Source organism: Mesocricetus auratus, unplaced genomic scaffold (assembly GCF_017639785.1).
Source record: "Mesocricetus auratus isolate SY011 unplaced genomic scaffold, BCM_Maur_2.0 Super-Scaffold_100014, whole genome shotgun sequence".
NCBI classification, from domain to species: domain Eukaryota; kingdom Metazoa; phylum Chordata; class Mammalia; order Rodentia; family Cricetidae; genus Mesocricetus; species Mesocricetus auratus.
Genome location: NW_024429197.1, coordinates 43,039,108 through 43,065,214, shown reverse-complemented (window position 1 = coordinate 43,065,214; position 26,107 = coordinate 43,039,108). Strand labels below are relative to the sequence as shown.

General features: G+C 41.4%; 1 protein-coding gene across 2 annotated transcripts; it reads right to left on the bottom strand.

Annotated features, from left to right (window-relative positions):
- Positions 1 to 217: 217 nt before the first annotated feature.
- LOC101841191 (cytochrome P450 2J3) lies at positions 218 to 25,633 on the bottom strand. 2 transcript variants are annotated; one of them, XM_040757143.1, is made up of 9 exons: positions 25,346 to 25,631; positions 20,108 to 20,270; positions 15,950 to 16,099; positions 15,410 to 15,570; positions 10,972 to 11,148; positions 9,338 to 9,479; positions 5,669 to 5,856; positions 5,437 to 5,575; positions 218 to 681 (listed from the first exon to the last, which is right to left on the bottom strand). In XM_040757143.1, exons 1-9 carry the CDS (start codon positions 25,553 to 25,555, stop codon positions 503 to 505), a joined length of 1,509 nt encoding a protein of 502 aa, XP_040613077.1. In that variant the 5' UTR covers positions 25,556 to 25,631; the 3' UTR covers positions 218 to 502. The 2 variants fall into 2 exon arrangements, with proteins under 2 accessions (XP_040613077.1, XP_040613078.1); XM_040757144.1 differs by lacking the exon at positions 5,437 to 5,575 and having other exon boundaries at positions 574 to 681; positions 25,346 to 25,633.
- Between the last annotated feature and the right edge of the window lie 474 nt (positions 25,634 to 26,107).

Here is a 26,107-nt window from a genome sequence, read left to right as displayed (position 1 = left end):
ACACCTTTCATTTTCAGAAGAGCTTGTGTTCTCTTTAGTTTTGTAGACTTCACTGACAGCCAGGAAAATGACCGCAGCCTTCCAGACATAGCTGTCTATCAATTCTGTTCGTGCAAACCTCCACAGGCTGTGAGACAGAGAAAAGATCTCTGCACTACTTTCAGATGAACCAATTTAGCACCCAGAAGCAAATGCACATTTACAAAGGAGGCAGGAAGCAAATTGAAGGTACAATTTTATCATATGACTTAGTGATCTCCATGCTGTTTCTAACCCACTATTTCATGTATACAAGTACTTTCTTTACAGGAGAAACCATTATTCTCTTTAAGTGATTTATCCAGCACCAATTTAGAGGTCACAGCATCCAGGATATGGATCCGATAACAGCCTAATCCTCCCATCTTTCCTCAGTCACCCTTCACATATGGGTGGCCCCCGGAGGCTGGCTCAGAGCATTCCTCAGTTCTTCCTGCTCTCCTTTCTCTTTCTGTCTCTGACATCACAGTCTAGGGACAGCGCAGAGGCGGTGGCTGACTGGGGATATGGTGATGCCCACTCTGAACTTCAGGCTCAGCTTCTCATTGGCTGGCGGCTTGAAGGTAAAGTTTTGCACAAGAGCAGTGAAGAAAATAAAGAGCTCAGACCTGGCCAATTGTTCTCCAATGCAAGCTCGCTTTCCTGCAGGAAATAAAACAAGAGGAGATACTTTCTCAGAGCTGGCATTGGTGCCTGCAGGGACCGGCGTTTCCAATTTCCTCCTGCAAATCCTGAGCTGTCCCTGGGATTTGTGTCCAGCTGCTTGTTTATGTCTCTCATGTGTCTGAATGTGGAATGTTCCACTGAATATGGAACTCCAGGATCACAGTTTTCATGTGGGACAAAAGAAGTGAGAGGCATGAGCTGGCCGAGAGCACGAATTACTAGTCTGAAGGCTTTTCAAATTTGTTTAGCAGACACATATGATATACCACACAATGGCTGACCAGCATTTTCATGGACTGGTATATGATCCTTTTGAGGAAGAGATAGCTTAATGATTAAGGTTATTTACTGCACAAACACCTGCAACTCAAGATCCAAGAGATTCAATGCCCCTTGCCAGCCTCCATGGACACCATCACACACAGACACATAAACACATACACAGAGGCACATTCCCACATATAAATCTTAGAGAATGAAAACAGATTGCAAAATATAAGCAGGTATCAGAGCTGAATTCCTAACATAAAAGTCAGAGACATACAGGCTTCTCTTGCAAAAGTTCTAGCTTGTTAATTGTGTCTGCTCATCCATGATAAGCCACTAGAAACGGATCAAAGCTTGATACCTATGCATTCATTTGCTTCCTGTTTCATGTCCCAAACATGGAGTCAGTTTCCTGCTCAACTCTACAGACAGGCAGGTTCAATCATTTAATGCATATCTAAACCTGGCCATCATCCCTTTCAAGGACAAAGATGCCAAGACAGGAGGATCTAAGGCACAGCCAGGTTGACAACAGCCACAGATCCTCCTGCAAAGCCCTGGAGTGGCACCCAGAAGTCTTCAATCATCCCCTTAGGGCATCTAGGACCAGCAGAGTGTTTCATGGTGAGACTTCACCCTAAGCAGGACCTACCATCTCATAGAGGACCACTGATTAGCCTCCCTTCTAGAATCTCTGCTCTGACAGGTCCACATCCTGCAAAGAACATGTTTCCACGAGCAGTGGAGATTTGCTCAGCACCCAGTGCAAACTGCTTCACCCTTAGAAGTGGCTGTTTTCTGGATACAAATGTCCTGTGTGACCAGAACTGAGATAGCGATCAGCAAGATTCAGTGTGACAAGGACTGTGGTGGCCTGAGTACACATGATTCTTCCCATCTTCCTTATGTAATCTCAGCACTCATGTTCACAAATCTGAAGATGTATCAGGCAGCTGAATGCTCCCCTGCTTCCCTGTATCATCATAGGCAATATAACATTAATTGTCTTTATTATATTTTGCTTAATTTCTGGAGGAAACTTTTGTGGGACTATCTCATGCCCCAAATAACTTCCTTGCTTAGGATTCTGGCTACATTGCCCTTCATCTTAGGGACCGTTATGATATGGATGGTCAACAGATCCCATTAGGCTTGCCAGCTGTGCCCATGACACCCTGATGCCACAAACTAGGCTTAGCTGTGGTGTCTCTTTTGTCTTCTCCACACAGGCCTGATTCCTCAACTTTTTCATAATTCTTAAGTGTTTTTCTTAAAGATTACAGAATGTGTTTTTCTAAGTATCTCCCTATTTATCTAATGGACATACTGGAGCCATGAGTGTCTGCCCTGTTGAGAGGATGTCACTTATGTTACACAGTGTTCTCATCTAACCTCTGCTGACAATTGGCTTTGAGATTTTCTTGTTGGGGAACATTTGATGACAGTGGCGTTTACCATGTTCTTCCTCAAACAGTGTTTAAATTTTTATTAGTAAACATATTTGAGACTTAATAATCTTCATCTGCATGTTTCTATTGGTTATTTTTCTTCCAAATTTTGCATCTGACTGACAAATGGCTTTAGAAATTCTATTACCCCTCTCTCATATATCCATTCTTTAAAAAAACCCTAATCTTTATTTTTGTTTTGTGTATGTGGATGTTTTGTCTGTGTGTATATCTTTGCTCTGCATGTGTATAATGCTCATTGTGGCCAGAAGAAGGGGTCAGATCCCCTGAGACTGAGGCTACAAATGGTTGTGAGCTGCATGTGGGTACTGGGAATTGAACCTGTGTCCCTTGGAAGAGCAAACAGTGCTCTTAACCACCGAGACACCTCCAATTCCAGGCTGTGTTGACATTCTAATGTTGCTTGCCCCCTCTATATTTAATCACTCACGAATATTAGTAAGTGTTGCAACCCATTGCTAACAAGTGCTTGGTTTTTTTCTTTTTTCTTTTTCTTTTTTTTGGTTTTACGAGACAGGGTTTCTCTGTTTTGGAGGCTGTCGGTCCAGCCTGGCCTCAAACTCACAGAGATCTGCCTGCCTCTGCCTTCCGAGTGCTGGGATTAAAGGTGTGCGCCACCAACGCCCGGCACAAGTGCTTGTTTTAAAATCCCAAACATGCCTGACTTGGCCATTCAAGCTGGTGTTTCCCGATTTTTGGATAAAAGTGTATTCTAAACTTATAGTTTTCCCTTCTCCTGGATTGAATTTGGTCATTTTACAGAAGTCCTGGTTCTTTTTTGCTTGGTTTTTCGAGACAGAATTTTCCTGTGTTAACATCCCCAGCTGTCCTGGAACTTGCTCTGTAGACCAGGCTGGCCTTGAGCTCACAGAGATCTGCCTGACTCTGCCTCCTGGGTACTTGGAATAAAGGTTTGTGCCACCACTGCCAAGTGGTTCTTTTTATCAAACAATTATATGTAGAGTTTGATATGAAAGACCTGGTCACGAAGCTTATAGTGTCAGCCATGGAGTGACAGCTCCCAGCTTGGACTCAACAGGCCTTTGTGCATCTGTTTTGTCTCCAGTGATATTTATCACAACCATGTGAGCATCCAGAATACGATGTAAGGCAGGGAAGCAAAGATTATCTAAGCCATTGACCTTATGTGGCAACCTGTGAGTGGTAATAGGCTCTTACTGAATAATACGGTTGTGACTGCTTATTATACAGCAAGATGCTAACTGATGATCTTGGCAAATCTTCAAATGGGTGGGTCTATAATTTGGCCGCAACTTACAGTCTGGGTATAACACAAAGAGAACTAAACTGCAAGTAAAAACATAAGCCTTAAACCCTGTCTGTCAATTCTTTGGGGCTGTGCTCTTGAATAGGAAAGAATCATCTTTTTATCTCTCTTTGTTTGGAGTCTGAGTGTGGGGAGAAAGTAAGCATTTATTCCTTTCCTACCTGGTTATTAATAACTGCATTGCTGTGGTGATTATCTGACGTAACTGGCCTGTTAAATGAAGTGTGCAGTTCAGAGTGATAACATTCTTAATCAACAGCACTAGTAGGTCTGTGTGTTGCCACTTTTAGTTTACAGATGGTGCAGATGAGAGAACTCTTTAAACTGGCTGAGGCAAGAGGCCCTATTGGAGGAGGAGTTTGCCCGACAGTGAAGAGAAGGCATGTTCATGTGCAGCGATGGACCTGGAGGAACATCTTTCTGTGGAAGCTGTGATAGGGATCTATTCACATTCTTCTCACCAGAGTCCTAGGAATTATCACACAATGTAAAAAGGATCATATTCCTAGACTTCCCATAGTTCATGGATCCGATTCATTAACTTAGAATAGTTGGATAAATGAGATACGTAGCTGAGGCTTTATACAGTTCAAGACTTTAAAAATTTTTATAAACAGGGAAGACTGGACAGAGTCCCTGTATCTGACAAAGAGGTCAGAACCAGTCTCGGCCAGATATACCCAGGGCAGCCCAGCCCTATGGATCCACACTGGCATGCAGGCAAAGGCAGGCTCCTCGCTGCATGAGCCTCAGTGTCATGAGAAGTGACACTACCTCAGATAATCAGTCAAACTTAATGATCACTTCAGGCATTCCAGTGTGGCTTCTGTGCAGCATTCAGATAGTGTTTGGGAACACGAGCTTCAGTGTGAGAAAAGCTGGTAGATGCTGAGCTCAAGCTGCAGCACCTGTGGTTGGGTCTGCGTCCTTATCTCTGCAGTGGGAACTGATTCCAGCTTGAAAGGCTACAAGGGTCACATGCTCCAAAGGGCAGCTCTGCTTCGTCTCCTATCCCACCACTTTCCTGCTCTCAGGTTGGATGTTTGTAGGTAATAAATGTTTAGAACATATTTATGGCATTAAAGAATTGCAAACTTACTTGGAAAAATATGCCTCATATATAAGCCAATATCTAGAACATAGTAGAACATTTGGTTATGGATTTTACAACACTACTATTACAGACTTTAATAACTTGCCTGACAGAAAGCTCGAGGGAGAAAGCGTCATCACCGAGTTCCCTTTCCTGCTTGTCAGGTGGTGTAGCAGATGCATGTACTAACTGCATTTAACAAAGGGGGTTGCAATTTAAAAAGACAGGACCTATTCAGGGAGTGTTTATGGGATATAAGTTAAAACTATTTAACAAGTTAAAACACTAAAATTGAGCTCTCTTCCTCTCGAGGCATACTGTAAAAAGAACTCGTGACATTCAAAATGTCTACACAATGACAGGTATCCAGCTTTGTTGCTCAGCAAGAGGCAGGGGTGGGTCTCTGTTGTCAGTGTTGTAGTAAACAGAATAAAGGAGGTTTGAAATCTTCACCAGAAGCAAGGAAGGATCGACACTGTTTGTGTGTGTAGGGCTGCTGGACTGAAACAACTACAAAATGGAGATATACTGAAAAGGCTCATCTGGGAGGACCCCAGGAAGACGGGAAGACATGGAGTGGAGTTCTGAACTCTCTCCTGTGCACTACAACTCACCTATTGAGAACGGCAGAAAAGATTCTCTCTTCTTAAACTGTCCATTCTCCAAAAAGTGCTCTGGATTGAAGATGTCTGGGGTTGCCCATTCTTTGGGGTCCATGTGCAGTGAAGTCAAATTGGTATGGAGTATGGACCCCTAGGGAAGGTAGCAAAGACTCAAAACAATGTATGGACTAGACACACACAGAGGGTTGGTTATTAACAAACTTCCATGCCTGAGTCTACTTACCTTAGGTAGGTGGAATCCAGCCAATGTAGTGTCAACTACCACTTTCCTGGGAACATTTAGAGGGATGATATTTCCCATTCTCTGTACCTCATGGACAACAGCATTGGTGTAGGGCATGGAGTCTCGGTCAGCCAGGCTGGGCTGTTTCTCCTGGCCAATCACTCTGTCAATTTCAGCTTGTACTTTTTCTTCAAGGAAACAGGAAGCTCTGTTAAAATTTAAACTTTAATGCTTTCTTCTAAACTTATTTTTTTTTATTTCATCTAGTGTCCTGATTGTGAGGAAACAAATGTTCTCTATCCCTTAATACAGTTTTCTTTAAGCCTGCAGCATAACTATGAATTTCCACATATCCTGAAGTGAATAATCAGGATGGCCACAGCTAAGCTCATATCAGGATCCATTCAGACTTCTATAAATAAATACTTTTTACTGAATATCATCAGCACAACTTTGTTTTTTCTACTTGTAGAGTCTGTAAACTCTAAGATCAGGACAGTTTTCCTGTCTGGTAAGGACCAATTTCCTTTGTCACAGTTGGGAAATCTTAGTTGTATCATCATGCTATAAAGTAGAAAGAACCCATCTAGTTCCTCTTTCTTTTTTTAAAATTTAAATTAGAAACAATCTTGTTTTACATGTCAATCTCAGTTCCCTCTCTCTCCTCTCCTCCCCTGCCCCACCGACTCCCTATCCCACCTACTCTCTGCTCTCCAGGAAGGGTGAGGCCTTCCATGGGGGATCTTCAAAGTCTGTCATATCATTTAGAGCAGAGCCTAGGCCCTCCCCCTAAGAGAGTATCCCTCTATGTGGAATGAGCTCCCAAAGTCCATTTGTATACTAGGGATAAATACTGATCCACTACCAGAGGACCCATAGATTGCCCAGGCCTCCTAACTGATATCCACATTCAGGGTTCTGGATCAGTCCTATGCTGGTTTCCCAGCTATCAGTGTGGGGCCCATGAGCTTCTCTTTCTTCAAGTCAGCTGTTTCTGTGGGTTTCTCCAGCCTGATCTTGACCCCTTTGCTTATCACTCCTTCCTCTCTGCATTTAGTTTCTCTTTCTAGAGCACAAATTACCTTCATAACAGGTAACCACCTCCTCACACTATCACATTGGCAATTAGGTTTCAATGAGTTTATAAGGAGGATACTAACATTGAGACGACAGCGTATCTGCAGACTAATTTCTCAAGGATGTATGTCATCATGTGCAGTGAATTGCATTGTGCTTTTGGGCAACATTGATGGTGAAACTAGTAATATTTTTTGAGCTTCAGTTTCTTCATTTGATTATTGAAAATAAATCAGCCTTAACATAAGGGCTTCTTCAGATTTACATGATTTGGTATAATCATTATAACAGTGATAGGTACTCTCTTTCAATATCTTCACTATTTTAGAGCAGTGCAGATTCAGCTGTTTACTTGCTTTTCTAGCTAAAGCTGTCATTTCCCAGATTCCTTAAAGAGGAAAGTCGACTAGATTTTGAAAGTAAAACATAAGTAGAGAAGATGTTTCATCCTTGGAACAAGGCTTGTAGAGAGAGACAATGTCCCCTTCCTTCTCCAGTTCCCCCCCTGGGGAGTCTGTGAGCCACATTTAAGGTCACCACTGCTATAAGGTAAAAGGAATTTGGCTCTAGGTCCTTTACAAGGTACAGCATGGCTCTTTCTCCTGAGAGAGATATATAAATGTATAACATTGGCACTACTGTACATATAAAAGAATTAGATGGGAATAAAACTCATATAACATAAATCAGATCTCAAAAACTATGATGATTTTGTGTCCATGGTGATCTTGAGTTTTCAACAGTCTTGCCTCAATTTCTTAAACATTTTGATTAATGATATGGGTTGCTAATCATAGGTCTTCTTTCTTTGAGTTTTAATTGTACAGTGATATAATATTAAATATATGTTGGGGTTATTTGATTATACTGTGAACCCTGCATTTGTGTTAATTAAATAAAATTAAACTTGGGTCGGGAGGCTGAGTTAGCAACTAGTTGACAGAAAGTGATAGTAGACCATCAGGGGGAGCTTGAAGAGATGGAGTGATGCACGGAAGTAGTTGGGAGGGGTTTTGAGTGATTCTGATTGTTTTTGTTTTGTTTTGGTGAAGCAGAAAGGCATGCTTTTGGGAGACATCAGCTATGAGAGAGGGCTAACTTGTTGCTGCTCAGCCTCCCTGAGCTAGTAGGTTTTCACTTCTGGCTTTGACTCATGAGTTTTACTTCTAAACAGAATGATAGAGATTTAGTTAAAGCTACATTTAGCAGCAGCAGCTGAGCCAGTACCCATGGGAACCGAATTCCTGCCAGGCTGCGGCCTGAGTGGCTGGGCTGCTGCCAGAAAAGCAGGCTGGTAACTGTGGCATTGAAATTACTGCCAGAAAAGGCAATAGATTAAGGTAGAGCCACTGTGCTAGATTTGAAACAACTAGTGTATCTGTATTGTTGTAAAAGCAATGGCAGAACCAGCTTATCTTGCAAAGCAAGCTATGTCTTCATAATTTTTGATTTATCCCTCTTATAGTCTACCTTCCTTGTCTACAAATTTAAGTATTCTAGAGAATTTGTATAGTTAAATGTACAGGATGTTTGTCTTTCACAGTCATGCATGCGTCAAGATGTTTTTCCTTGAGGGCTGAACTTTACTCATGGCCCATGAATATCCCAGATGCTTCCAATTGTTGACTACTATTCATACAACATAATAAAACATGAATTAAACTTCTATCAGTTAATATACTGGTTTGTGTGATGGCTTAGCACTTCTGGCCAAACCTGATGATATGTGATGGAGCTCAGGATCCCACATGATGGGAAAGACCAATTTCCATAAGTTGTTCTTGGATCTTCATATGTACACATGGAAAGAGATCGTGCACATGTGCACATACACAGACAAAATTAAAATGTATTTAAGAAGCTTTTAGAAATATACCAATATCCTGGAATCTTTGTTTCAGAAGGCAAGCCTGAACCCTAGCTCAGTAGGCTGTAAGATTTCTTAAAAATGGAACTTTCATCAAGAAAGGAATTTAAGATAGTAACCCAGACATGCGTAATATAGATGAAGATAATATATGTGTATTATATATGTATAAATAACATTTATGTGTGTGTGTGTGTGTGTGTGTGTGTGTGTGTGTGTGTGTGTAGCTTTGAGTAAATTGATTGCCATACAAGCAGGAGAACATGAATGGGAATTACAGAATAAAGTTAAGAAAGCCAGGCGTGGTGGTCTGCACTTAGTTGTCCTACCATTTGTGAGGCAGAAACAGGCAGATCCCTGGACTGGCAGAGAGGTGCATATCACAAGACATCAAATACCAGAATAAAGATTTAGGACAGTACTCAAACTTCATTGTTAAAAATGAAGGAGGGTGGGGATGAATGCTGTATGGTAAATTCACTCTTTGCTGGAACCTACTACAATTGACTTCTCTCTTTTCTCCTGAACTCCAAGATTGTTGAAGGTACAGACTCTGTAATATCTGCAGTCCTGGAACAACCATAGTCCTAACAGAACATGTGTAGGATGTGCTGTTTCTCAAGTGCACATCACCTCACAGCTACTCTGCCTCTTCTCATCCCTCACCCCCATACTAGTTTCTGAACCCATTGTGCCCTGTCCAGATGCAGTCAGCACATGCTCACCTTGGACTTCTGGGTAGAGGGCCATGTAGAGCAGAGCCCAGCGCAGTGTTGTGGATGTTGTCTCCGTTCCAGCGAGGAAGAGGTCCAGAGTGCTGCAGATGAGGCTTTCTTCATTGAAACTTGTAGTAGTCTTGTCTGGGTACTGGAAAAAGACAGTGTGTCCTTGTTTACTCAGAGGATTTGTGATGGTCTCATAACACAGTCCTCACCCTGAGGAATGAATTGCATCAAGTCATTCAAAGTGATGCTCCCTTTGATATTTAACGGGTGACTTTGCTGATAATGTGAAAGATTAATAAGAATTTTCTGTGTTCATTAATTCTCAATCTGCATCATTTTGAAAAGTCAAAAATCTCACTGATTCCATCAACAGTTCTTTCTCACAAAAATACCACCTTTGCTCACCCCCTCTGGATGCATCAGTTTGCTAATACTGATCTTAATGTTGTTGGTCTCATACCTGTACTTCACATGGTAAATGATTTCCTCTGGGCATAAACATTGCTTCTGCCAATATTATACCAGGAAGATGAAATAAGAGAGAAGATCTCTCTCTCTCTCTCTCTCTCTCTCTCTCTCTCTCTCTCTCTCTCTCTCTCTCTCTCTCTCTCTCTCTCTCTCTCACACACACACACACACACACACACACATACACACACCATTGTGTCTGGGAAGAGGAGGAGCCCATAATCCAATGTGTTGAAGCTTCTATGATAGATTCAGGGATATGTATTTGCCAGAGGTCTACTAGGATCAAGGTCTTAAATTTTACATAATGGTTTGAATCCAAGATGCTCCCCTACAGGCTCATGTTTTAAATACTTGGTTCCTTCCACTGATAGTATTTGGGGAACTTCTTGGGAAATAGGAATATAGCATCTAGCTGAAGGAACTGGATGCCTGTACAGAGGCACAGTAACTCTTAGAGTTACACCAAACCGGTGGTTCCTTCATTGCTTGCTGCTTCCTGCATACTGTGATGTGAATTCCTCCACCACATCCTTCTGCCCTGTGAGCCGAGCTGCTTTGCCCTTCACCATGATGAACTGAAATGTTCTGAAACTTGGCCAGAATAAGCTTTTGCTTTATTAAGTTGCAGCTGTCATGCATTGTTTTCACAATGATGCAAAGTTAACTACTGCTGCCTCAGTGTCTTCTTGCCTTGGTCTATTATTGAATAGTGCTGGTATGGAATACAGAGAAAGGTAGGTACCTCACTTACATGAACATGAAACTCTACTACTTACTTAGCCAAAGTTTGTCTGTTGCAGTGGAGTCTGAGTTGGGGCGGGTAACCAGCCCTGGGCCAACTCATAACAAAATAAAACTCTGAAATTTAACTGCTACTTTTGTTTTGTGTGTATATCCTTCACATGTGGGAAAATGACCAAGAAGGGGAATAATAAGAAAGAATCTGGTCAATTTCCACTAGGAGATGGAAGGCACAGGCAATGAAGTTTCTATTGTCTCCAAAAATAGGTTGCCTGGCTGGCAGGACTACAGGGACGATCTAGAACTACGAGAAACTAAATCTCTGCTATGGTAAATAAATCTCTGCTACCTTTGTGGTAGCCTGCTGCTGAATCAATTGGAAGTTGTTGTAGACCACTTTTTCTGTAAGAAGACACACCCACCTTTGTCATTTCCTTGAGGAAAGCATCAATGAAGTCTCTTGGCTCGTCAGGGTCCCAGTCTTTGCGGTGATTGTCAATAATATCAGAAATGTATGATTTCAGTTTTTTCCAGGTAGCTATCACTGTTTGGTGTTGTCCAGGAAGATGTTTTGTTATCCATGGGAAGATGTTATAGAGCTAATTAGGGAGAAGAAGATGCTCATGGAGACAACATAAAGTCACTTTCTATGTTTCCTGACAGTCTTGATTTTCCCTCTTCATCTTCTACACTGGAACTGTGGGAACATCTGAAATTCTATTTTCTTTTATACCTACTAGTGGACATTTCAACACTCCCACGCAAAATACACCAGTTTCAGACCACTTCGCACTGGCATAGCTTTCAGTAGTTGTCCCAATTCTGATCCTAATGTCATCATAGACATTGAAAGGCCAAAGGATGAAGGTGGCAGGAAGTGAGATCAAGCTGGGAAGCATGTTAGGGGAGATAGTCCCACCCTCAGTGGCTACAAATTAAGCTTATCAACTGAAATTAACCCTGGAATTTGATATTCTGAGTCTGAGATCATGGGCTGGATCAAATTATAGTGTTAACCTCCTGTGATTCACTGCTGTAGAACCCAGAAACTCTGACATTCCAGGGACGTATGTGACATATAGAGGGACATTCCTGCAGCATGATGATCAGTACTCAGGGGACCCTGAATGTGTGAAGGCAGGTGTTATAATATTGGTCAAGGGGGACCTTAGCAGATTCCATGGGATGAGGGACAAACATGTCAGGCAGACAGAGCTTAAGTAAGAAGTTTTATTAGGAAAGGAAGGGAATGGAGAAAGTGAAGGAAAGAGGGAGAGAAGAGGTGAGGGAGATGGATGGGGAGAGAGAGAGAGAAAAGGGAGGCAGGAAAAGCCCTGTCTGCCCCTTCAGAGGGACAGTGGAAAGAGAGCTTAAGTAGGCTAGGGTCTTCCTTTTAAAGGATCCTTTGAGCCTGCGTGCAGACTACATAGCCACTCAACCCTGTGCTGACCAGAGTACTGCCTGAGTGCATTCTGTCAGATCAGGGGACAGGCCAGCATAAGAACCGAATCTTACAGCAGGTCCTTTTGCTTCTCCAACACTTGGGATACACCCCGACCTGGGAGTCTCATCAGGGGTTTTAATCTAGGAAGTCTTGATAGTGTGACAAGACTTGCCCTGATCACAAAATGTAAAGCTATTTATGACCAGAAGAGGCCGCTGTTACCCACAGAAGGTAAAGAGCATCTGTGATAAAAAATTCCAAGGACATGAGATTCTTGCTCCAGCACAGACTCAGCAACAGCGTGAGCCAAAGGCAAGACAGGAACCCACAGATTCAGCTCATCTCCTCCATACATGTAACAGTCAGTCTCCGGTTTTTGACGACCCAGAATGAAATTCAGTCAGTTGCCTTTTCTTCATTGTTTCTCTTTTGTCTCTTTTTTCCTTTACATATGCAAGATTTTTAAGTGCACAGTGGTTTTTTTTGTTATTATTATTACATTTTTAGTTTTTATTCACCTTTGTGAATTCATCTAACTCTATTTATCATTCTTTTTCATTTGGAGCCAATAACATTTCTCTTCCATAAATTATGTTTTATAACTTATGTTATCCCCTTGCATTTCATAGTATTTTGACTTTACTTTATTGACTTTTAAAAATAATACCTTCATATTTTACTTATTTTCTTAGATTTATCTAATTTTATTTTCAAAATATTTTTATGCCCCCCTTAAATTTCTTGTATTTTCTCTCCTCCCTTATAATATTTCTCTCCACTCCCTCTTCTTTCTATCTGTTCCTGCTCTCCTCCCTTTATCTCACTTATTTACCCTTTCCACACTTACCTTAAATAATTTTGAGTTCATGGAAAATTTCACAGTAGTCTTCACATCATTTCAACAGAGGTATGTTAGTGAACTAGTAATGCTTTTAAGTATGTATTATATCTGTATAGTCTAGCATTACTTCTAGAGTAGTTCGTTTCCACTTGCAAACTGATACTAGCCTTTGGGAAGAGGCTGCTCAATGTGAAGATCATTAGAAAGAACCCAGAAGAGATATCCTGATCAATAGATGCATAGGTTAAAATGAATGCAAGAAACAGAAAGGAAAAGATGATGCCTCTAAAAATCATAACTCAAATCAAAGACCCTAAAATGTGTCAAATGTTGGGTGTCCAAGTGCTTTCTGGTCAAACTGATCAGAGACTGAAAGGAGATTCAAACAGGCAGAGGAGCCCAGCGTGGGCTCTAGGTGTGGAAGTCAGCCGAGTGCAAGCAGCAGGGGAAAGGAGGAGAAAGGTGCCACAAAGATGAGCAAGGGGCAGCATAGGAGAAGACACAGCCAGGAAACTGAGATTTTATAAAAACGGACAACAAGCAAATAGACGTCTCAGAAATTTAAAGTTGAATCACAAATAAAAACAAGACAAGACAAAACAAACAAGGCACAATGGAAAACACCAACAACAGTCTCAACCAAAGAGAAGAGCCAGAAGGGAGATCACTGCTGATGGAAAGCTACATCCCCATGGCAGTATCGAAAAATGGAAATAATGACCACAGTCAGGATGCAGAACTGGGATATGATCAAGAGACCAAGCCTAGGAATGTGCAGGACTTTATTTGGTCAAAATCAAAGAAATTACAGCAGAAAGCTTCCCAAGTCAAAGAAACAAAAAGACACTTAAATACAAGAGTCATTTAGATCCCCAAATAAACATGACCAAATAAGAACATCTCCATGGCAAATCAAAACTGTAAAGGAGAGAAGCAATATTTAAAGGTTTAAAAGGAGATGGCTCAGTCAGCAAAGGTGTTGGTTGCACAAGTCTAACATCCACACCCACACGCACCCCCCATACACATGCAATTAAATTAAAAATCAAGTCCTAATCAGATAGTCTCATTGGCATGCAATGACTGAAATGACCACCAAGACAACACCAAAGACTGATAGCTGTACACAGAGAAGAAAGAAAGATGGGTCTCGGTTATGAGAGAGAGCAAAGGAAAAGAATGACTTTTCTGAGAACAGCTGAATAAAGAAGATCTGGGGATGAATCCATCATGTCTAATACAATAAACAGGAAAATTCTTAATACCAGTTGAGGGAAAGTAAAAACCAAGTATTCCAATAGCCAGGAAAAAAAATTGACAAAATTACCACAATTAGTTAACCTCTATCCATAATTACTTTAAACAATCCATGAAGCAAACAGAAACTGGAAACAAACTATTCTGATGTCAAATTAATATTAGCTAGAAGAGATAGAGAAGGCCACTACAGATTCGTAAAAGAATGATGCATCTATTAGAACAATTGTAAATATATACGCACCAAAATTTGGGTCTCCCAGTTTCATAAAACAAACAACAACAAATATGACATTCAGACAGGTTCCCATGAAATAAGTATGGTAATGCCAGCCCTCGGCTCTCATTCCTGCATAGGTTATCCCAAGCAAATCCCACAGAGGATCTTCACAACTAAACTGCACCACAGATCAAATGGACTTAACAGACATCTGGAGAGTATCCCATTCAAATAAAACAGAAAATATTTTCTTCTTAGCTACACCTGGAATTTTCTCTAAAGTAAAGACCCAAGTATTACCAAATAAAATAATGAGATAATCTGCTATATCCAAATAGGCCATAGTGTAATAAAACTGAAAATCAATAACAAGAAACTACAAAAATATAGAGACTATAAATAATAAATTCTAGAATGAACAGTGGCTTACTGAAAAAACATGGAGAATATTGTCAAGCTCCTACAACCAAATGAAGATGAAAGCTCAACCCACCAGACTATTTCCAAGATAGCTGAGGCAATTCTAAGAGGAACATTATATAGGGATAAGCATAGGGACATAGAGCCCAGCCACATAGGGGTAAAGATACATTTATAAATGAATACCCAAGAAAAATGAGTGGATGTGGCAACATGAACACTTAAAATATTCATAACAGTGTTATTAATAAAACCTTAACTTAGAGACAACTAAATGTCTAGACGTTGAGAAAAGATTAATGAACAATGACAAAGATTCACAAAGAGGATCGTGAACACAGGAGGATGGCTAGAAAGTATACTTGGTGAGGTATGAAGAGGCATGGGAGAGATAAAGACAAAATCTAAAAGAATATCTCCATACTTTAAAAAAACAGCAGCATTTGAACACACATAGATATCACATAAATGTTGGTACTTCATTAAAATACTAGAAACATTTTGTACACAGTAAGCTTTCTTATCAAAAACTTCCAAGTAAATAGGTAAATTTGTACTAAACTCAGATGAAAGACATTATTTTTAGCTTCGAAAAGTACTGGGAACAAAAAGAGAGAATCTACATGTACTTGAATTAGTCAAAATTTCTTCCAAAATAAAGGAAGCCTGAATGCTTACATGGACCATTAATGAGGAACCCAAATGGGTGGCCTTATCCAGTAGCCTCAGCAGTTCCAGAAACTGATGATCATGGTACTCAAAACGCTCTCCAAAAGTGATGGAGCAAATGATATTGGAAACAGCATTATTGATCTTGAAGTGAGGGTCAAAAGGCCGTCCTGGAGGTGGATAAAGAAAAAGATGCATCTTTCAGAGATATTGATAGGTTTGTTAATTCCATATGACAGGGAAACACACATAACAGAGAAGCATGTAAGAGGCTCTGGGTATAGTTGGCTATGAGGTTTAACTTACACCAAAGAATTTGTCAGTATCTGGGAAACCAGAATGGTGAGCAGGCCTTGAGTGCAGCGGTATGTGTAATGACCATGTGTGTGCTTAGCTGTAGAAGTCCCAGGGCCGGGTGATGGCTAGATGTTCACTGCTCAATCCTCAGTGCTCAACATGGTGCAGGGCAAGGGCTTAGACACTCAGGAAGAATCTGTTCAATGAATGAAAGGGTCACAGCCTCCCACACTTGCCCTGTGAAATGCTCACCTCCCTCCTCTTTTATGGCCTCCACAAGGTATCTGGCTTCCTCCTGTATGCGCTGCTCTAAGCTCTTCTTTCCCAACCCAAAGTTCCTCAGTGTCATCAGGGCGAACCTTCTTTGTTCCTTCCATGTCTGGCCAGTGGAGAAGATCAACCCTGGAAAAAAGAGATTCAGCGTAATAGCATTGTGGTTGTGATTTAAAATCACCTGACAAACTGGATGGGCATGTGTACAATTGAAAGGAGACGGGCCAATAAAGGACTTGACAGCTGTCTAGGGAGACTATCACAAAGCTGGGAGCATAATGGCTAGTATCTCCTAGTGACTTGAAACATCACAATTTAGTCAGTATTTCTAATATATTCTTTAATTTAGCATACTTAGAAAACCCAAAGTCTCATTATCATAATATTCTAGATCTATTACAATTATTAGAAAAATGAGATACAAGGATAAAGTAAAATTTTTAAGGGAACATGGTTACTAGGCAGGTAAGGAGGTGATCAAATTCAAATCTCCTCAGAACCAAAGCTTACACTTTGAGTTCAATATGTACACAATTTAGATTAATATATATATATATGTGTGTGTGATTTATATATATATATATACACACACATACACACACACTCACACACCTCTCACATTTCTCTCCTACTCCCTACAGCAAAGCTTCTGAACAAATATGAATCACATTTTCAGGGTCACACAGTACTTCTTGAATAAACAATAAGAAACACAGCCATACTGATCACAGTTTCTCTTGGCTAGGGAGATCGTGCTCACTGGCATGGTGAGTAAAGTAAGCCTGTAGTTCTGCAGCTCAGAGTGGTCAGGGCTCCCAGACAGGAAGTGCCATTGAAATTCAGAACTTAAACATATTTAGTTGGCCGAACATTGAGATTGGGAGTATGTGCAGAAAGTCCATTGCTGAGAAAGTTATGTCTGCTAAAGTTGCTCTGTGCCTGACCTTGAATCAGTAATAAACACGTGGGAAGTTTTTCTTGTGAATTCGTCTCCAGGGGCAATCAATTTGCTTTGAATTTTATCTGAAGTCTAAAATTAGCTGTCTTAGTGACTGAGAATACTATTACTTTCCTATTTTAGTCTGATTAATGAAAAATATCCTAGTATTATTTCTACTCATGAGAATTACAGTTAAGCAGAAATAATCTTCCTGATTATCCATGGCTATATGTGTTGCTAGTAGATGGAATATTTTCATGAGATAAACACACAAGCAGTGGGAAAAATATCCATAGTTATTATTAGGGAAGGAATGTATGCACATGAGAAAAATTACAGAGACAACAGTTCATAGTCAATGGTCTCATAAGCCTTGCTTCATGAGATTCTCTCCATCAGATAATTGTTCATCTGGTGGGTTGACCTTATGAATATCAGTTGTCATCTGCTGTATATTCTCAGTGGCCTCTGGTAAAGCCATTACTACCAGCAGCTCCCAGCAACAGTTGTTCTCAACCTTCCTAATGCTGCAACCCTTTAATACAGTTCTTCATGTGGTGGTAACCCCAAACCATCCAATTATTTTTGTCGCTGCTTCAAAACCTTAGCTTGGATACTGTTTTGAATCATAATGTGAATATCTGTTATTTCCAATGGTCTTAGAAGACCCCTGTGAAAGAGTTATTCTACCCCCAACAGTGTCATGACCCACAAGTTAAGAACTAATGCTCTAAAGGACTATAAGTGATATTAGAAGGGTATTTGTAAGAGCTACTTTTAAGCTAGTCCAAAAATGACTGTCTCCTGATGGAAAGGATTGTTCAGTCCATGAAGCTGGATGTCTTAGCTGGTCTTCAGTGTACATGGGAAACCTAAAGAGGTATGTTCTGATTCCAGTGAAGGAATTCCTCATTAGCAGGATATTCGAACTTGCCGGTGACAGTGAGGGCAAGAGAGCAAAAGGCAGACGATTCCTTCTTCCATGTCCTCTCACATGGGCTGCCACCTGAAGGTGGGGTCCAGATGTATGGTGGGTCTTCTCACCTCAAATAATCCAATGAAGCAAAATTCCTCTTTTGTGTACCTAAATGCTGGGGTTTTGGTTGATTCCAAATGCAACTGAAAACCAAGGTTAGCCATCAAACTCCTGATGGAGTTTTGTTAGCACCCTGTTCTTCTGGCATCTAGATCATGGAGTCATGTTGGCTTCCATCTGGCATGCCTGGACTTGTGTCTATAAGGCTTCAATGCCATCAACTGATCTAAGCCACATTCTGGTTTTGCCACTGGAGTGTGTAAGCTCCCACCCTCTGTATCTATGTATTTCCTCCATTCTTTACATGATATCCTAAGGTCTTCTCTGCTCAAAAGTATTCAGTACACTGCTTGTACTCCCTCCGACCAAGCTCAGAAGTATCAAGTGCAGTTAATCATGTCCTCTAAACACCATGCTTGCAACCCTGGATGTCTTTCTGTTTCTCGATACCTCTCTCCTTCTTGTCCTTTCAAGAATATTATGTTCCCTTTTACTAATTATCTTTTCTGGTCATTAAATGAATGTCCTTTACTCAGAGAACCTTTTTCTGAATTCTTAGACAATGTTAGACATCTCTGATAAAAGACTTGTTCATTGATACTGCTTTGCTGTTTTAATACTTTTTAGTCACTTATACTAGGCTGACTTTTTATGTCAACATGACATAAGATAAGTTCATTTTAGAGGGGGGAAGCCTCAATTGAGAAAAATACCTATGCAAGACAGGGCCGTAGGCAAGCCCATAGGACATTTTCTTGATTAGTGTTTGGTATAGGAGGGTCCACCCCATGTGGGTGGTGCCAACCCTGGGCTGGTGGTCCTGGCTTCTATAAGAAAGCAGACTCGAGTTGGAGAGATGGTTCAGTGGTTAAGAGCACTGGCTGCTCTTCCAGAGGTCCTGAGTTCAATTCCCAGCAACCATATGGTGGCTCACAGCTATCTATAATGAGAACTGGTGGCCTCTTTTGATGTGCAGGCATACGTGCAGACAGAGCACTGTATACAAAATAAATAAATCTTAATAAAAAAGAAAGCAGGCTGAATAAGTCCTGAGGAACAAGACAGCAAGCAGTATTTCTCCATGGCCTCTGCATCAACTACTGCCTACAGGTTCTTGCCTTGAGTTCCTTTGATGACAAACAGAGATATGAAAGCATAAACCAAATAAACCTTTTCCTTGGTCATGGTGTTTCATCACAGCAATAATAACTCTAAGTCATATGTCTAGCACTGTGCTTCTCATAGCAGACAAGACAGCTAATTCATGCGAAATTATCTTATAGTAATTAGAAAGCATCTAAAATGCTGCTTTGTTTGATTAGTAAATTTCAAATTCTGTTATCAACTTATGACATATTTGATGATGATATAAAGCATTTGTACTAATAAGGTATAACATTGGCTAGGATCCTAGAGCCCTCCAGACTTTAACGAGAAGAGTATAAGCAGCTATAAGCAAGATGTAGTAGAAAGGAGAAGCTGATTTGCATCAATTTTCCTAGCACTGGAGTGGGAAAATGGAAGTGAGAGCACAGTGTGTCTGGCTGTGTTAGGGTGCTGTGGTTACTTCCCATCAAAGCATATAGAGTTATTTTTGCTGTTTATGTGGTTTCTCCTGATCTCTCCTAGGAGACACTATGATCCATCTTTTTTTTTTGTATCTTTTTTTTATTAATATTTTTTTATTTTCCATTTTAAATTTAGATAAGAAACAAGGTTGCTTCACAAGTCAGTACGAGGTCCCTCTCCCTTTCCCTCCCCTCCTCCCGTGCCCTCCCCCCCGTCCCCCCCCCCTTATCCCCTCATTCCCCCAGGGAGGGTGAGGCCCTCCATGGGGGTGTCCATGGTCTGTCATTTCATATAGGGCAGGGCCTAGACCCTTCCCCAAGAGTTCAGGGTGAGAGTGCACCTCACATTGTTCTATGGGAGTCCAGAGACCGTGTGTATACTTGGGATGGGTACTGATCTGCTGTCCAAGGCTCAATAGATATGATCCATCTTATGGGTGCTTTCATTTAAGAAATGTGATGTCCAGCTCCCATTAATGATGATATTTTATGATGGGATTGGTTTGTGGGAGTGTTGGTTAAATAAAGCATAAAGGTGCCTTTTATGTAACATAAAATTACAATATACATCTTATAACACATAAAAGACTTACCATTTTCATTAAAAATATGTTTTTGTATAGGCAATATAGGGCGACTTATAAAATTTTCATCCAGGCGAGTAAAGGCTTCTTTGATTAAAGGTAGGCTACTTATAATCACTGAAGACATGATTCCAAAATCCAGGCTGATAACATTCCCATACTTCTTCATAAACTGAAAAAGATTTCAATAGTTAGAAGTGAGTGTGCTCATACCTCGGTGTCCAGGGATGGAAGACATATGTGTTGCAAATGGTAATCATATTGATAAGTCCTTATTTCACTGTGAATGACACTCCTTGGTTTGTGGAAATGTTTTTGATCTTCTTTTCTTTGCTGCTACACCAAACTCAAATTCGCTAGAGGAATGGAATTTACCTATACAAATTCATTAACATGAATCAATGAGTGGGTGGTGGTATAGTGTGTGTCTCTAGAAGAAGGCTTTAGGACTTAAATTTCAACAAATAGGCAAATTCTCTAACTCCAGCATTCTTCAGTCTGGGGAAGGACACAGTGTATGTCATCTGCCAAAGACAAGGTATGTCTGTGTAAGTCTGCTGTAGCAAGCACGGAATAAGAAAAAAATTCATCAATTGATTGATTATGAGAGAGAGAGAGAGAGAGAGAGAGAGAGAGAGAGAGAGAGAGAGAGAGAGGGTGGTGTTGTGCATGTGGGTGTCAGTGGACCACTCACTGTGTGGGTCCAGGTGGTGATCAAATTCAGATGACCATGTTTTGCATCAAGTGCCCTTACCCACTGAGCTACCTCTCTGGCCGGCAAGCATGGAATCCGCAGTAAATAGAAATATCTGCTGATGGTTTGCTTGCATAAATAACTAAGATAACAGAAGCAATAGCAATATATAACCGTGGCTATTTAAATACTAAGGTGTAATTTAGAGGAGGACTCTGGCAATGGAAGCAACAAAAAGACAGAAGCAGAGCCCAGAGACAGTGCTGATGGGCTCATGCAGCATTCAGGTCCCAAAAATCCTGCCTAATGTGCGAAAATCCAACTGGGTCCTTAGGAGTCTGCTCTGATAAGATATGAAAGATGAATAAAATGAAAAGACATAGACTGGAATGAGCATCAACTCAAATCTAAGACATCCTAACAGTGACTTAGAATGTATTAAGTAATTGCATGCATACAATGTTTATATAAGGTAAACTTAGGACCATTGTACATTGAGGGCCCATTGTTACAGCTAGCTTGAAGTACACGCTAATATCTAACTTCTATGTCACACGGCCACTTCAGTCTGATAAAACTTTCTCTTGTTTAAGTAACGTTCCTGTACTAATGCTGTGAACTACTACAGAGAAAGCTAAGAAACTATGGGTGGAAGGAAGCACAATTCCCACATGCTTAACAAAGATCCCAGTTTCTTTGCTGTCCTCATCCTCTTTTAAACGATGCCATTTTAATTGATTTAAAATGTCCCATCCCTTCACTTCATTATACACTAACCATTCTGTCTAAGCACAGCACAACTGATGGCATCGTTCTATCAAAGGCTAGACCCAGAGTTACCCATCCAGCTAGATTCCATATGCTATCCCAACTGATTACCAGAATCCAAAGGATTCATTTTACCATAGACTGCTCTGTGTGTGCCTGTCATGCTAAGCACTTGTTTAGTGACCCTTGAGTAAATGGGTCTGTGAGCAAATACCACTAGTTATTAAGTGCCATATTTCCTTCTACTTAGGATATATGTAAACAGTAAGTGTTATGTCAGATCATGTTGGGTTCAGATTGTCTCACTGAACAACATGGGGAAATCAGCTAACCCCTTGCCAAGACAGGTTTGCTCAGTGGGAAATGAGTGCTCACAGATGATTGCTCACATGACTCCATGTGTGCCCATCATAGAGTCTGAATGAAGGGGAGCACAAACCCAGAGGGAAGACCATGGCTCATCTTGTGGCATTGTCTCCTCACAACAAGATTCAAAATTTAACTATGCCTAAATTGCATCATGTAACTCCATTTGTTTATACCCAGATAGCAAAATGTAAACCCATAGAAGATAACAATATAAAGGAATAAATAATTACTGGTCTGGCACGATATTCCCAGCCTCAGTGACACCGTAACCTATTGCTGTGACACCAGACACATCATCCAACCTCATATGACTATAGTAAGACATACGTCAAATTTTTTTAACCCTGACAAGATAAAATAAAAACATGCCTTTTTTTTCTTGCAACTTATGATAGCATGGGCCAGAAGCAAAACTCCAACCAATGTTTACTCTCTTCTGCCAAAATACAAGAAAAGTGAGGCTCGACTGGCCAGAGATCTTTTTAACTTTTTGCTTCTATGTCTTGGAGTTGAACACCATCAAGACGGGGCCTTGCAAGGGGCTACAGAGGTAGGGTTCGTGGATGCCATCTTGTCACTTGCTCTACCCATGTGCCTTTCCTGGGCTGAGTCTGTCAGGTGAATTGTGACTTCTACAGTGGAACTGCTATAAAGAGATTCCCCAAAGAAGCCTGAGGAGAGTTCTGGTTCCCACCCTTCTTTTGCAGTAATAAGGATTGTAAATGGAAGCTGTCCCACAACACCTTATAAAGCAATCACTCTGAGGCATAGTACTAATTATAATTGTTTGGCCAATGGCTTAGGCATATTAATGACTTGCTCTCACAATTAAATTAACCCATTTAGCTTATATTTTCCACATGCTAGTGGCTTGTTACCGCACATCTTGCTTCTCCAGCAGATCCATGGCTTCTCCCCTCCTGCACTATACTGGTGGGGCCCTGAAGTTTGCAGCTATCTCCCTTCTTACCAGCCCATGCTGCTGAGAGTAAGGGGCCAGCAGTGCTGAACACAAACTTGGATGATTCAGATTCTCAATACATTGTCTTAAATTGCTGTTTGAATCAACACTCAGAAAAGCGAGTTCTCAGAGCCCCAAAAGCGACCTCTGCAAGTAAAATATGGACCTAGTGTGTGTAGCAGTCTTACAGTACACTACCCAAAATATCTAGTCTGGCATTATTTAGCTCATTCACCAAGACCCAAGAGAACCTCAGTTTTATTGAGATGGCATAGATGTTGGAAAGATGGGAGAAATAGGTATTTCAAGTGGCTATCGAAAAATTATTCCAAAAAGTGGGATATCTTTACAGAGAAATGGAAGATACAGATAAGAGCAAAAGGATAAAATTGAGGACAGAAATCTGCCATGGTCTAAGTGGAGTTCTGCATGGAAGAGCTTGGCAAGAGAAGCAATGCGAGAACAAGGGTGGGCAGAGGTGTAGTGTAGACTGCAGCTCTACTATGCACAGCACAGAGAAAAACAGGTGGCAAACAGCATGACCCAGCACCATAGATGTCACAGCTGAGCACCAATGTCCTGAACACAGAAAAGAGAAAGTATAGATGAGAAAACACTTGAAAATGGTGGAAATTTCCTAGTCTGGCAAAATGTAAGCCTGTCATGAAGATCCCAACAGCATGAAGCCCCAAGCAAAACAGAACCACCACAATCAATATGAAAACTGAAAGCAAAATCTCTTGAAAGCAGAGGGACAAGACAACAATAACAAGAACAACCTCTTAAGCCCTTATGGAAAACCACAAAGGTCAACAAGAAGTATGAGAAAATCTGAACACAGTAAGTGCAGCAAATGGTCAACCCGGTGTCCTACAGTCGGAAAGGCAGTGTGGGAATGGAGGGGGGAGACATTCTGAGGAGGGGCACAGCTAAGACGTTTCCTTCTGCCACAGCCCCCTCTGCAGGAATAGGAAAGAAAGTGCTAGAGGTCAGAAAGGAAACTGTGACCTCGGAAGGGCAGAAAAAGGCAGCAATGGGAGGATGAGTAAGGGATGAGAGAGCAGACTCCTCTGCTTTGAGCTCCAGCTGCACTGGACACTGAAGAGCAGGGTGGTGTCTGATGTAGGTCTCAGTGTGTGGGGACAACAGCTGAGACAGTGAGCCATAGAGGGGACAAGGTTCCTCCGTGTTTGTAGTCGCTCACTTCACATGGAAAGCAGTGTTAGCAAAGTCTCATGGGCTGCACGTGCATGCTGAGTAACAGAGCGCTGCTGGACGATAAAAGAGATGCAAAGAGAGAGAAGATGAAGAAAAAGGCAGCCAATCAGAAAGTGTCCAAGAAGCCCATGGGAAGATAGGAAACCAAAAATGAAAGAAAGAAAACAGAGCAAATAGACAAACCACAAAACAATAAAATGTGGGGTTTAAATGCTTATATGTAAACTGTAAACAGACATGTTCTACTTTCCCTAATTAATGATGAGACTTAAATAATAAAAACTGCCCAAGTATATGCTGTTTGAATGCATTTCTACTATTATACATAGGTAAAAATAAAAGAACTGAAAAGCACTAACCTTTTAAATACTGACCAAAAGGGAGCTTTCAGGGGGTAAGATCAGAGAAAATCTAGGCAAAACAAATTTACTCTGGATAAAGTGGGACACTACATGGTTACATGGTCACATAGTTGAGTCATCAAACAGCCTGCCAATCTTAAATGTGTGCTGTGTATACAGAACAGACTTCCCAATGTAATTGGGGAGAGCTTCCAGCACTGAGTGGAGAAACGGTCACTCTCCCAGTGGAGCTGGAGACTTGCTTGTGGCTCTCTTAGTAACTGGTAACATCAGTAGGTGAGTAGTTAGCAAGGATGTAGAAAAATAAGGCTCAGTAGGAGAGCCCGCACCGATACAAAATTCCAGTCAAGATGAGTAGCACATACACACTATTTTTTTCTTCCTGGAGAGGCACTTTAATCAACTAAGCTGAGGCAGGGGCTTTACTCACAATTCTTAAAGCAGCAGGACATATCTGTCTCTATCATAACTTATGATTAGGTCATCAAACAGACCTGGACATAGTTAAAGAATTCAAATCATACAGTGTGTTCTCTGATCGCAGTGGCGTCACCTTGGAAGTATGCCGTAAACTCCCCAATTATTTGGAAACTGAGCTTCATATTTCTTTCTTTTTAAGCGTCGGCTGTCCTGGAACTCTCTCTGTAGACCATGCTGGCCTCACAGAGATCTGCTACCACTGCCCTGCTGGGCTTGTATTTCTTAAAAGAGTATGTTTAGAAGCTAAGTCTTTCGCCTGGGCTTAGCGATTGTTCGATTGTTCGCATGAGCCAATTTACAGCCCTGCCCGCCACTACTCCTGTTCCCCGAAGTCGCAGATCCAGCAGCTCAAGTTTAGATCAGGGCGAAGCCGGGCAATCCTGGTCCCTTCCTACCTGTTGGACGCTCAGGTGCGGCCTTTCCAAATCCAAGTGCAATAGGTTGCCCACGAAGGGCAGGCGTCGCGGCCCCGGAGGGTAGTTCTTGGGGCGCCGGCTTTTGAAGTAGTCAGTCAGGAACAGGAAGGTGACAGCAGCCAGCAGCAGAGTCCGGAGATGGAACACTGCCCAGATGGCAGACACCAGGGAGCCCGCCGCAGCGAGCATGGCTGGTATCCCAGCAGACTCTTCAGAGGAACGAGGGTCTGAACTGAGGCTCAGGGCTCCTGGCCTTAAAGGGCTCTCAGCTAAATATATTCCCGTCCCCTCCTAACCACACCCCTCCGATCCCTCTGGGGCCCTAGGACCCAGAGAGCACCCGCCCTGACAGCCCCACTCTGCCCTCTCTAAGCAGTGATCTCCTTCCTGTTAGCACAGCACCCTAAGAGGACATCTCAGAGCTCTTAGCCCTGTTCCTTCACAAGCTTAACTAGATAGACTGTTGGAGTTGTGGTTTTTTCCCTTCAAACGTCGGGTACATGACGAGCTAAAAGGAATTTGGGTTTAATTTGGTTATAATAGCTTACTTATAAACTACCTTGGTACTATGTCCAGGATATTAAAACCTAAGAACCCGTAGACAAGTACATAAATGCACATATCTGTAACTGAAGGTGGATTCTTGGTTGTAAAATCTGATTTTGTAGCTTCTGTTTTAGACCTACAACTTGCCGGTTTTAAAGTTACACCACTTTTTTTAGTAACTTTGAGCAATTGTTC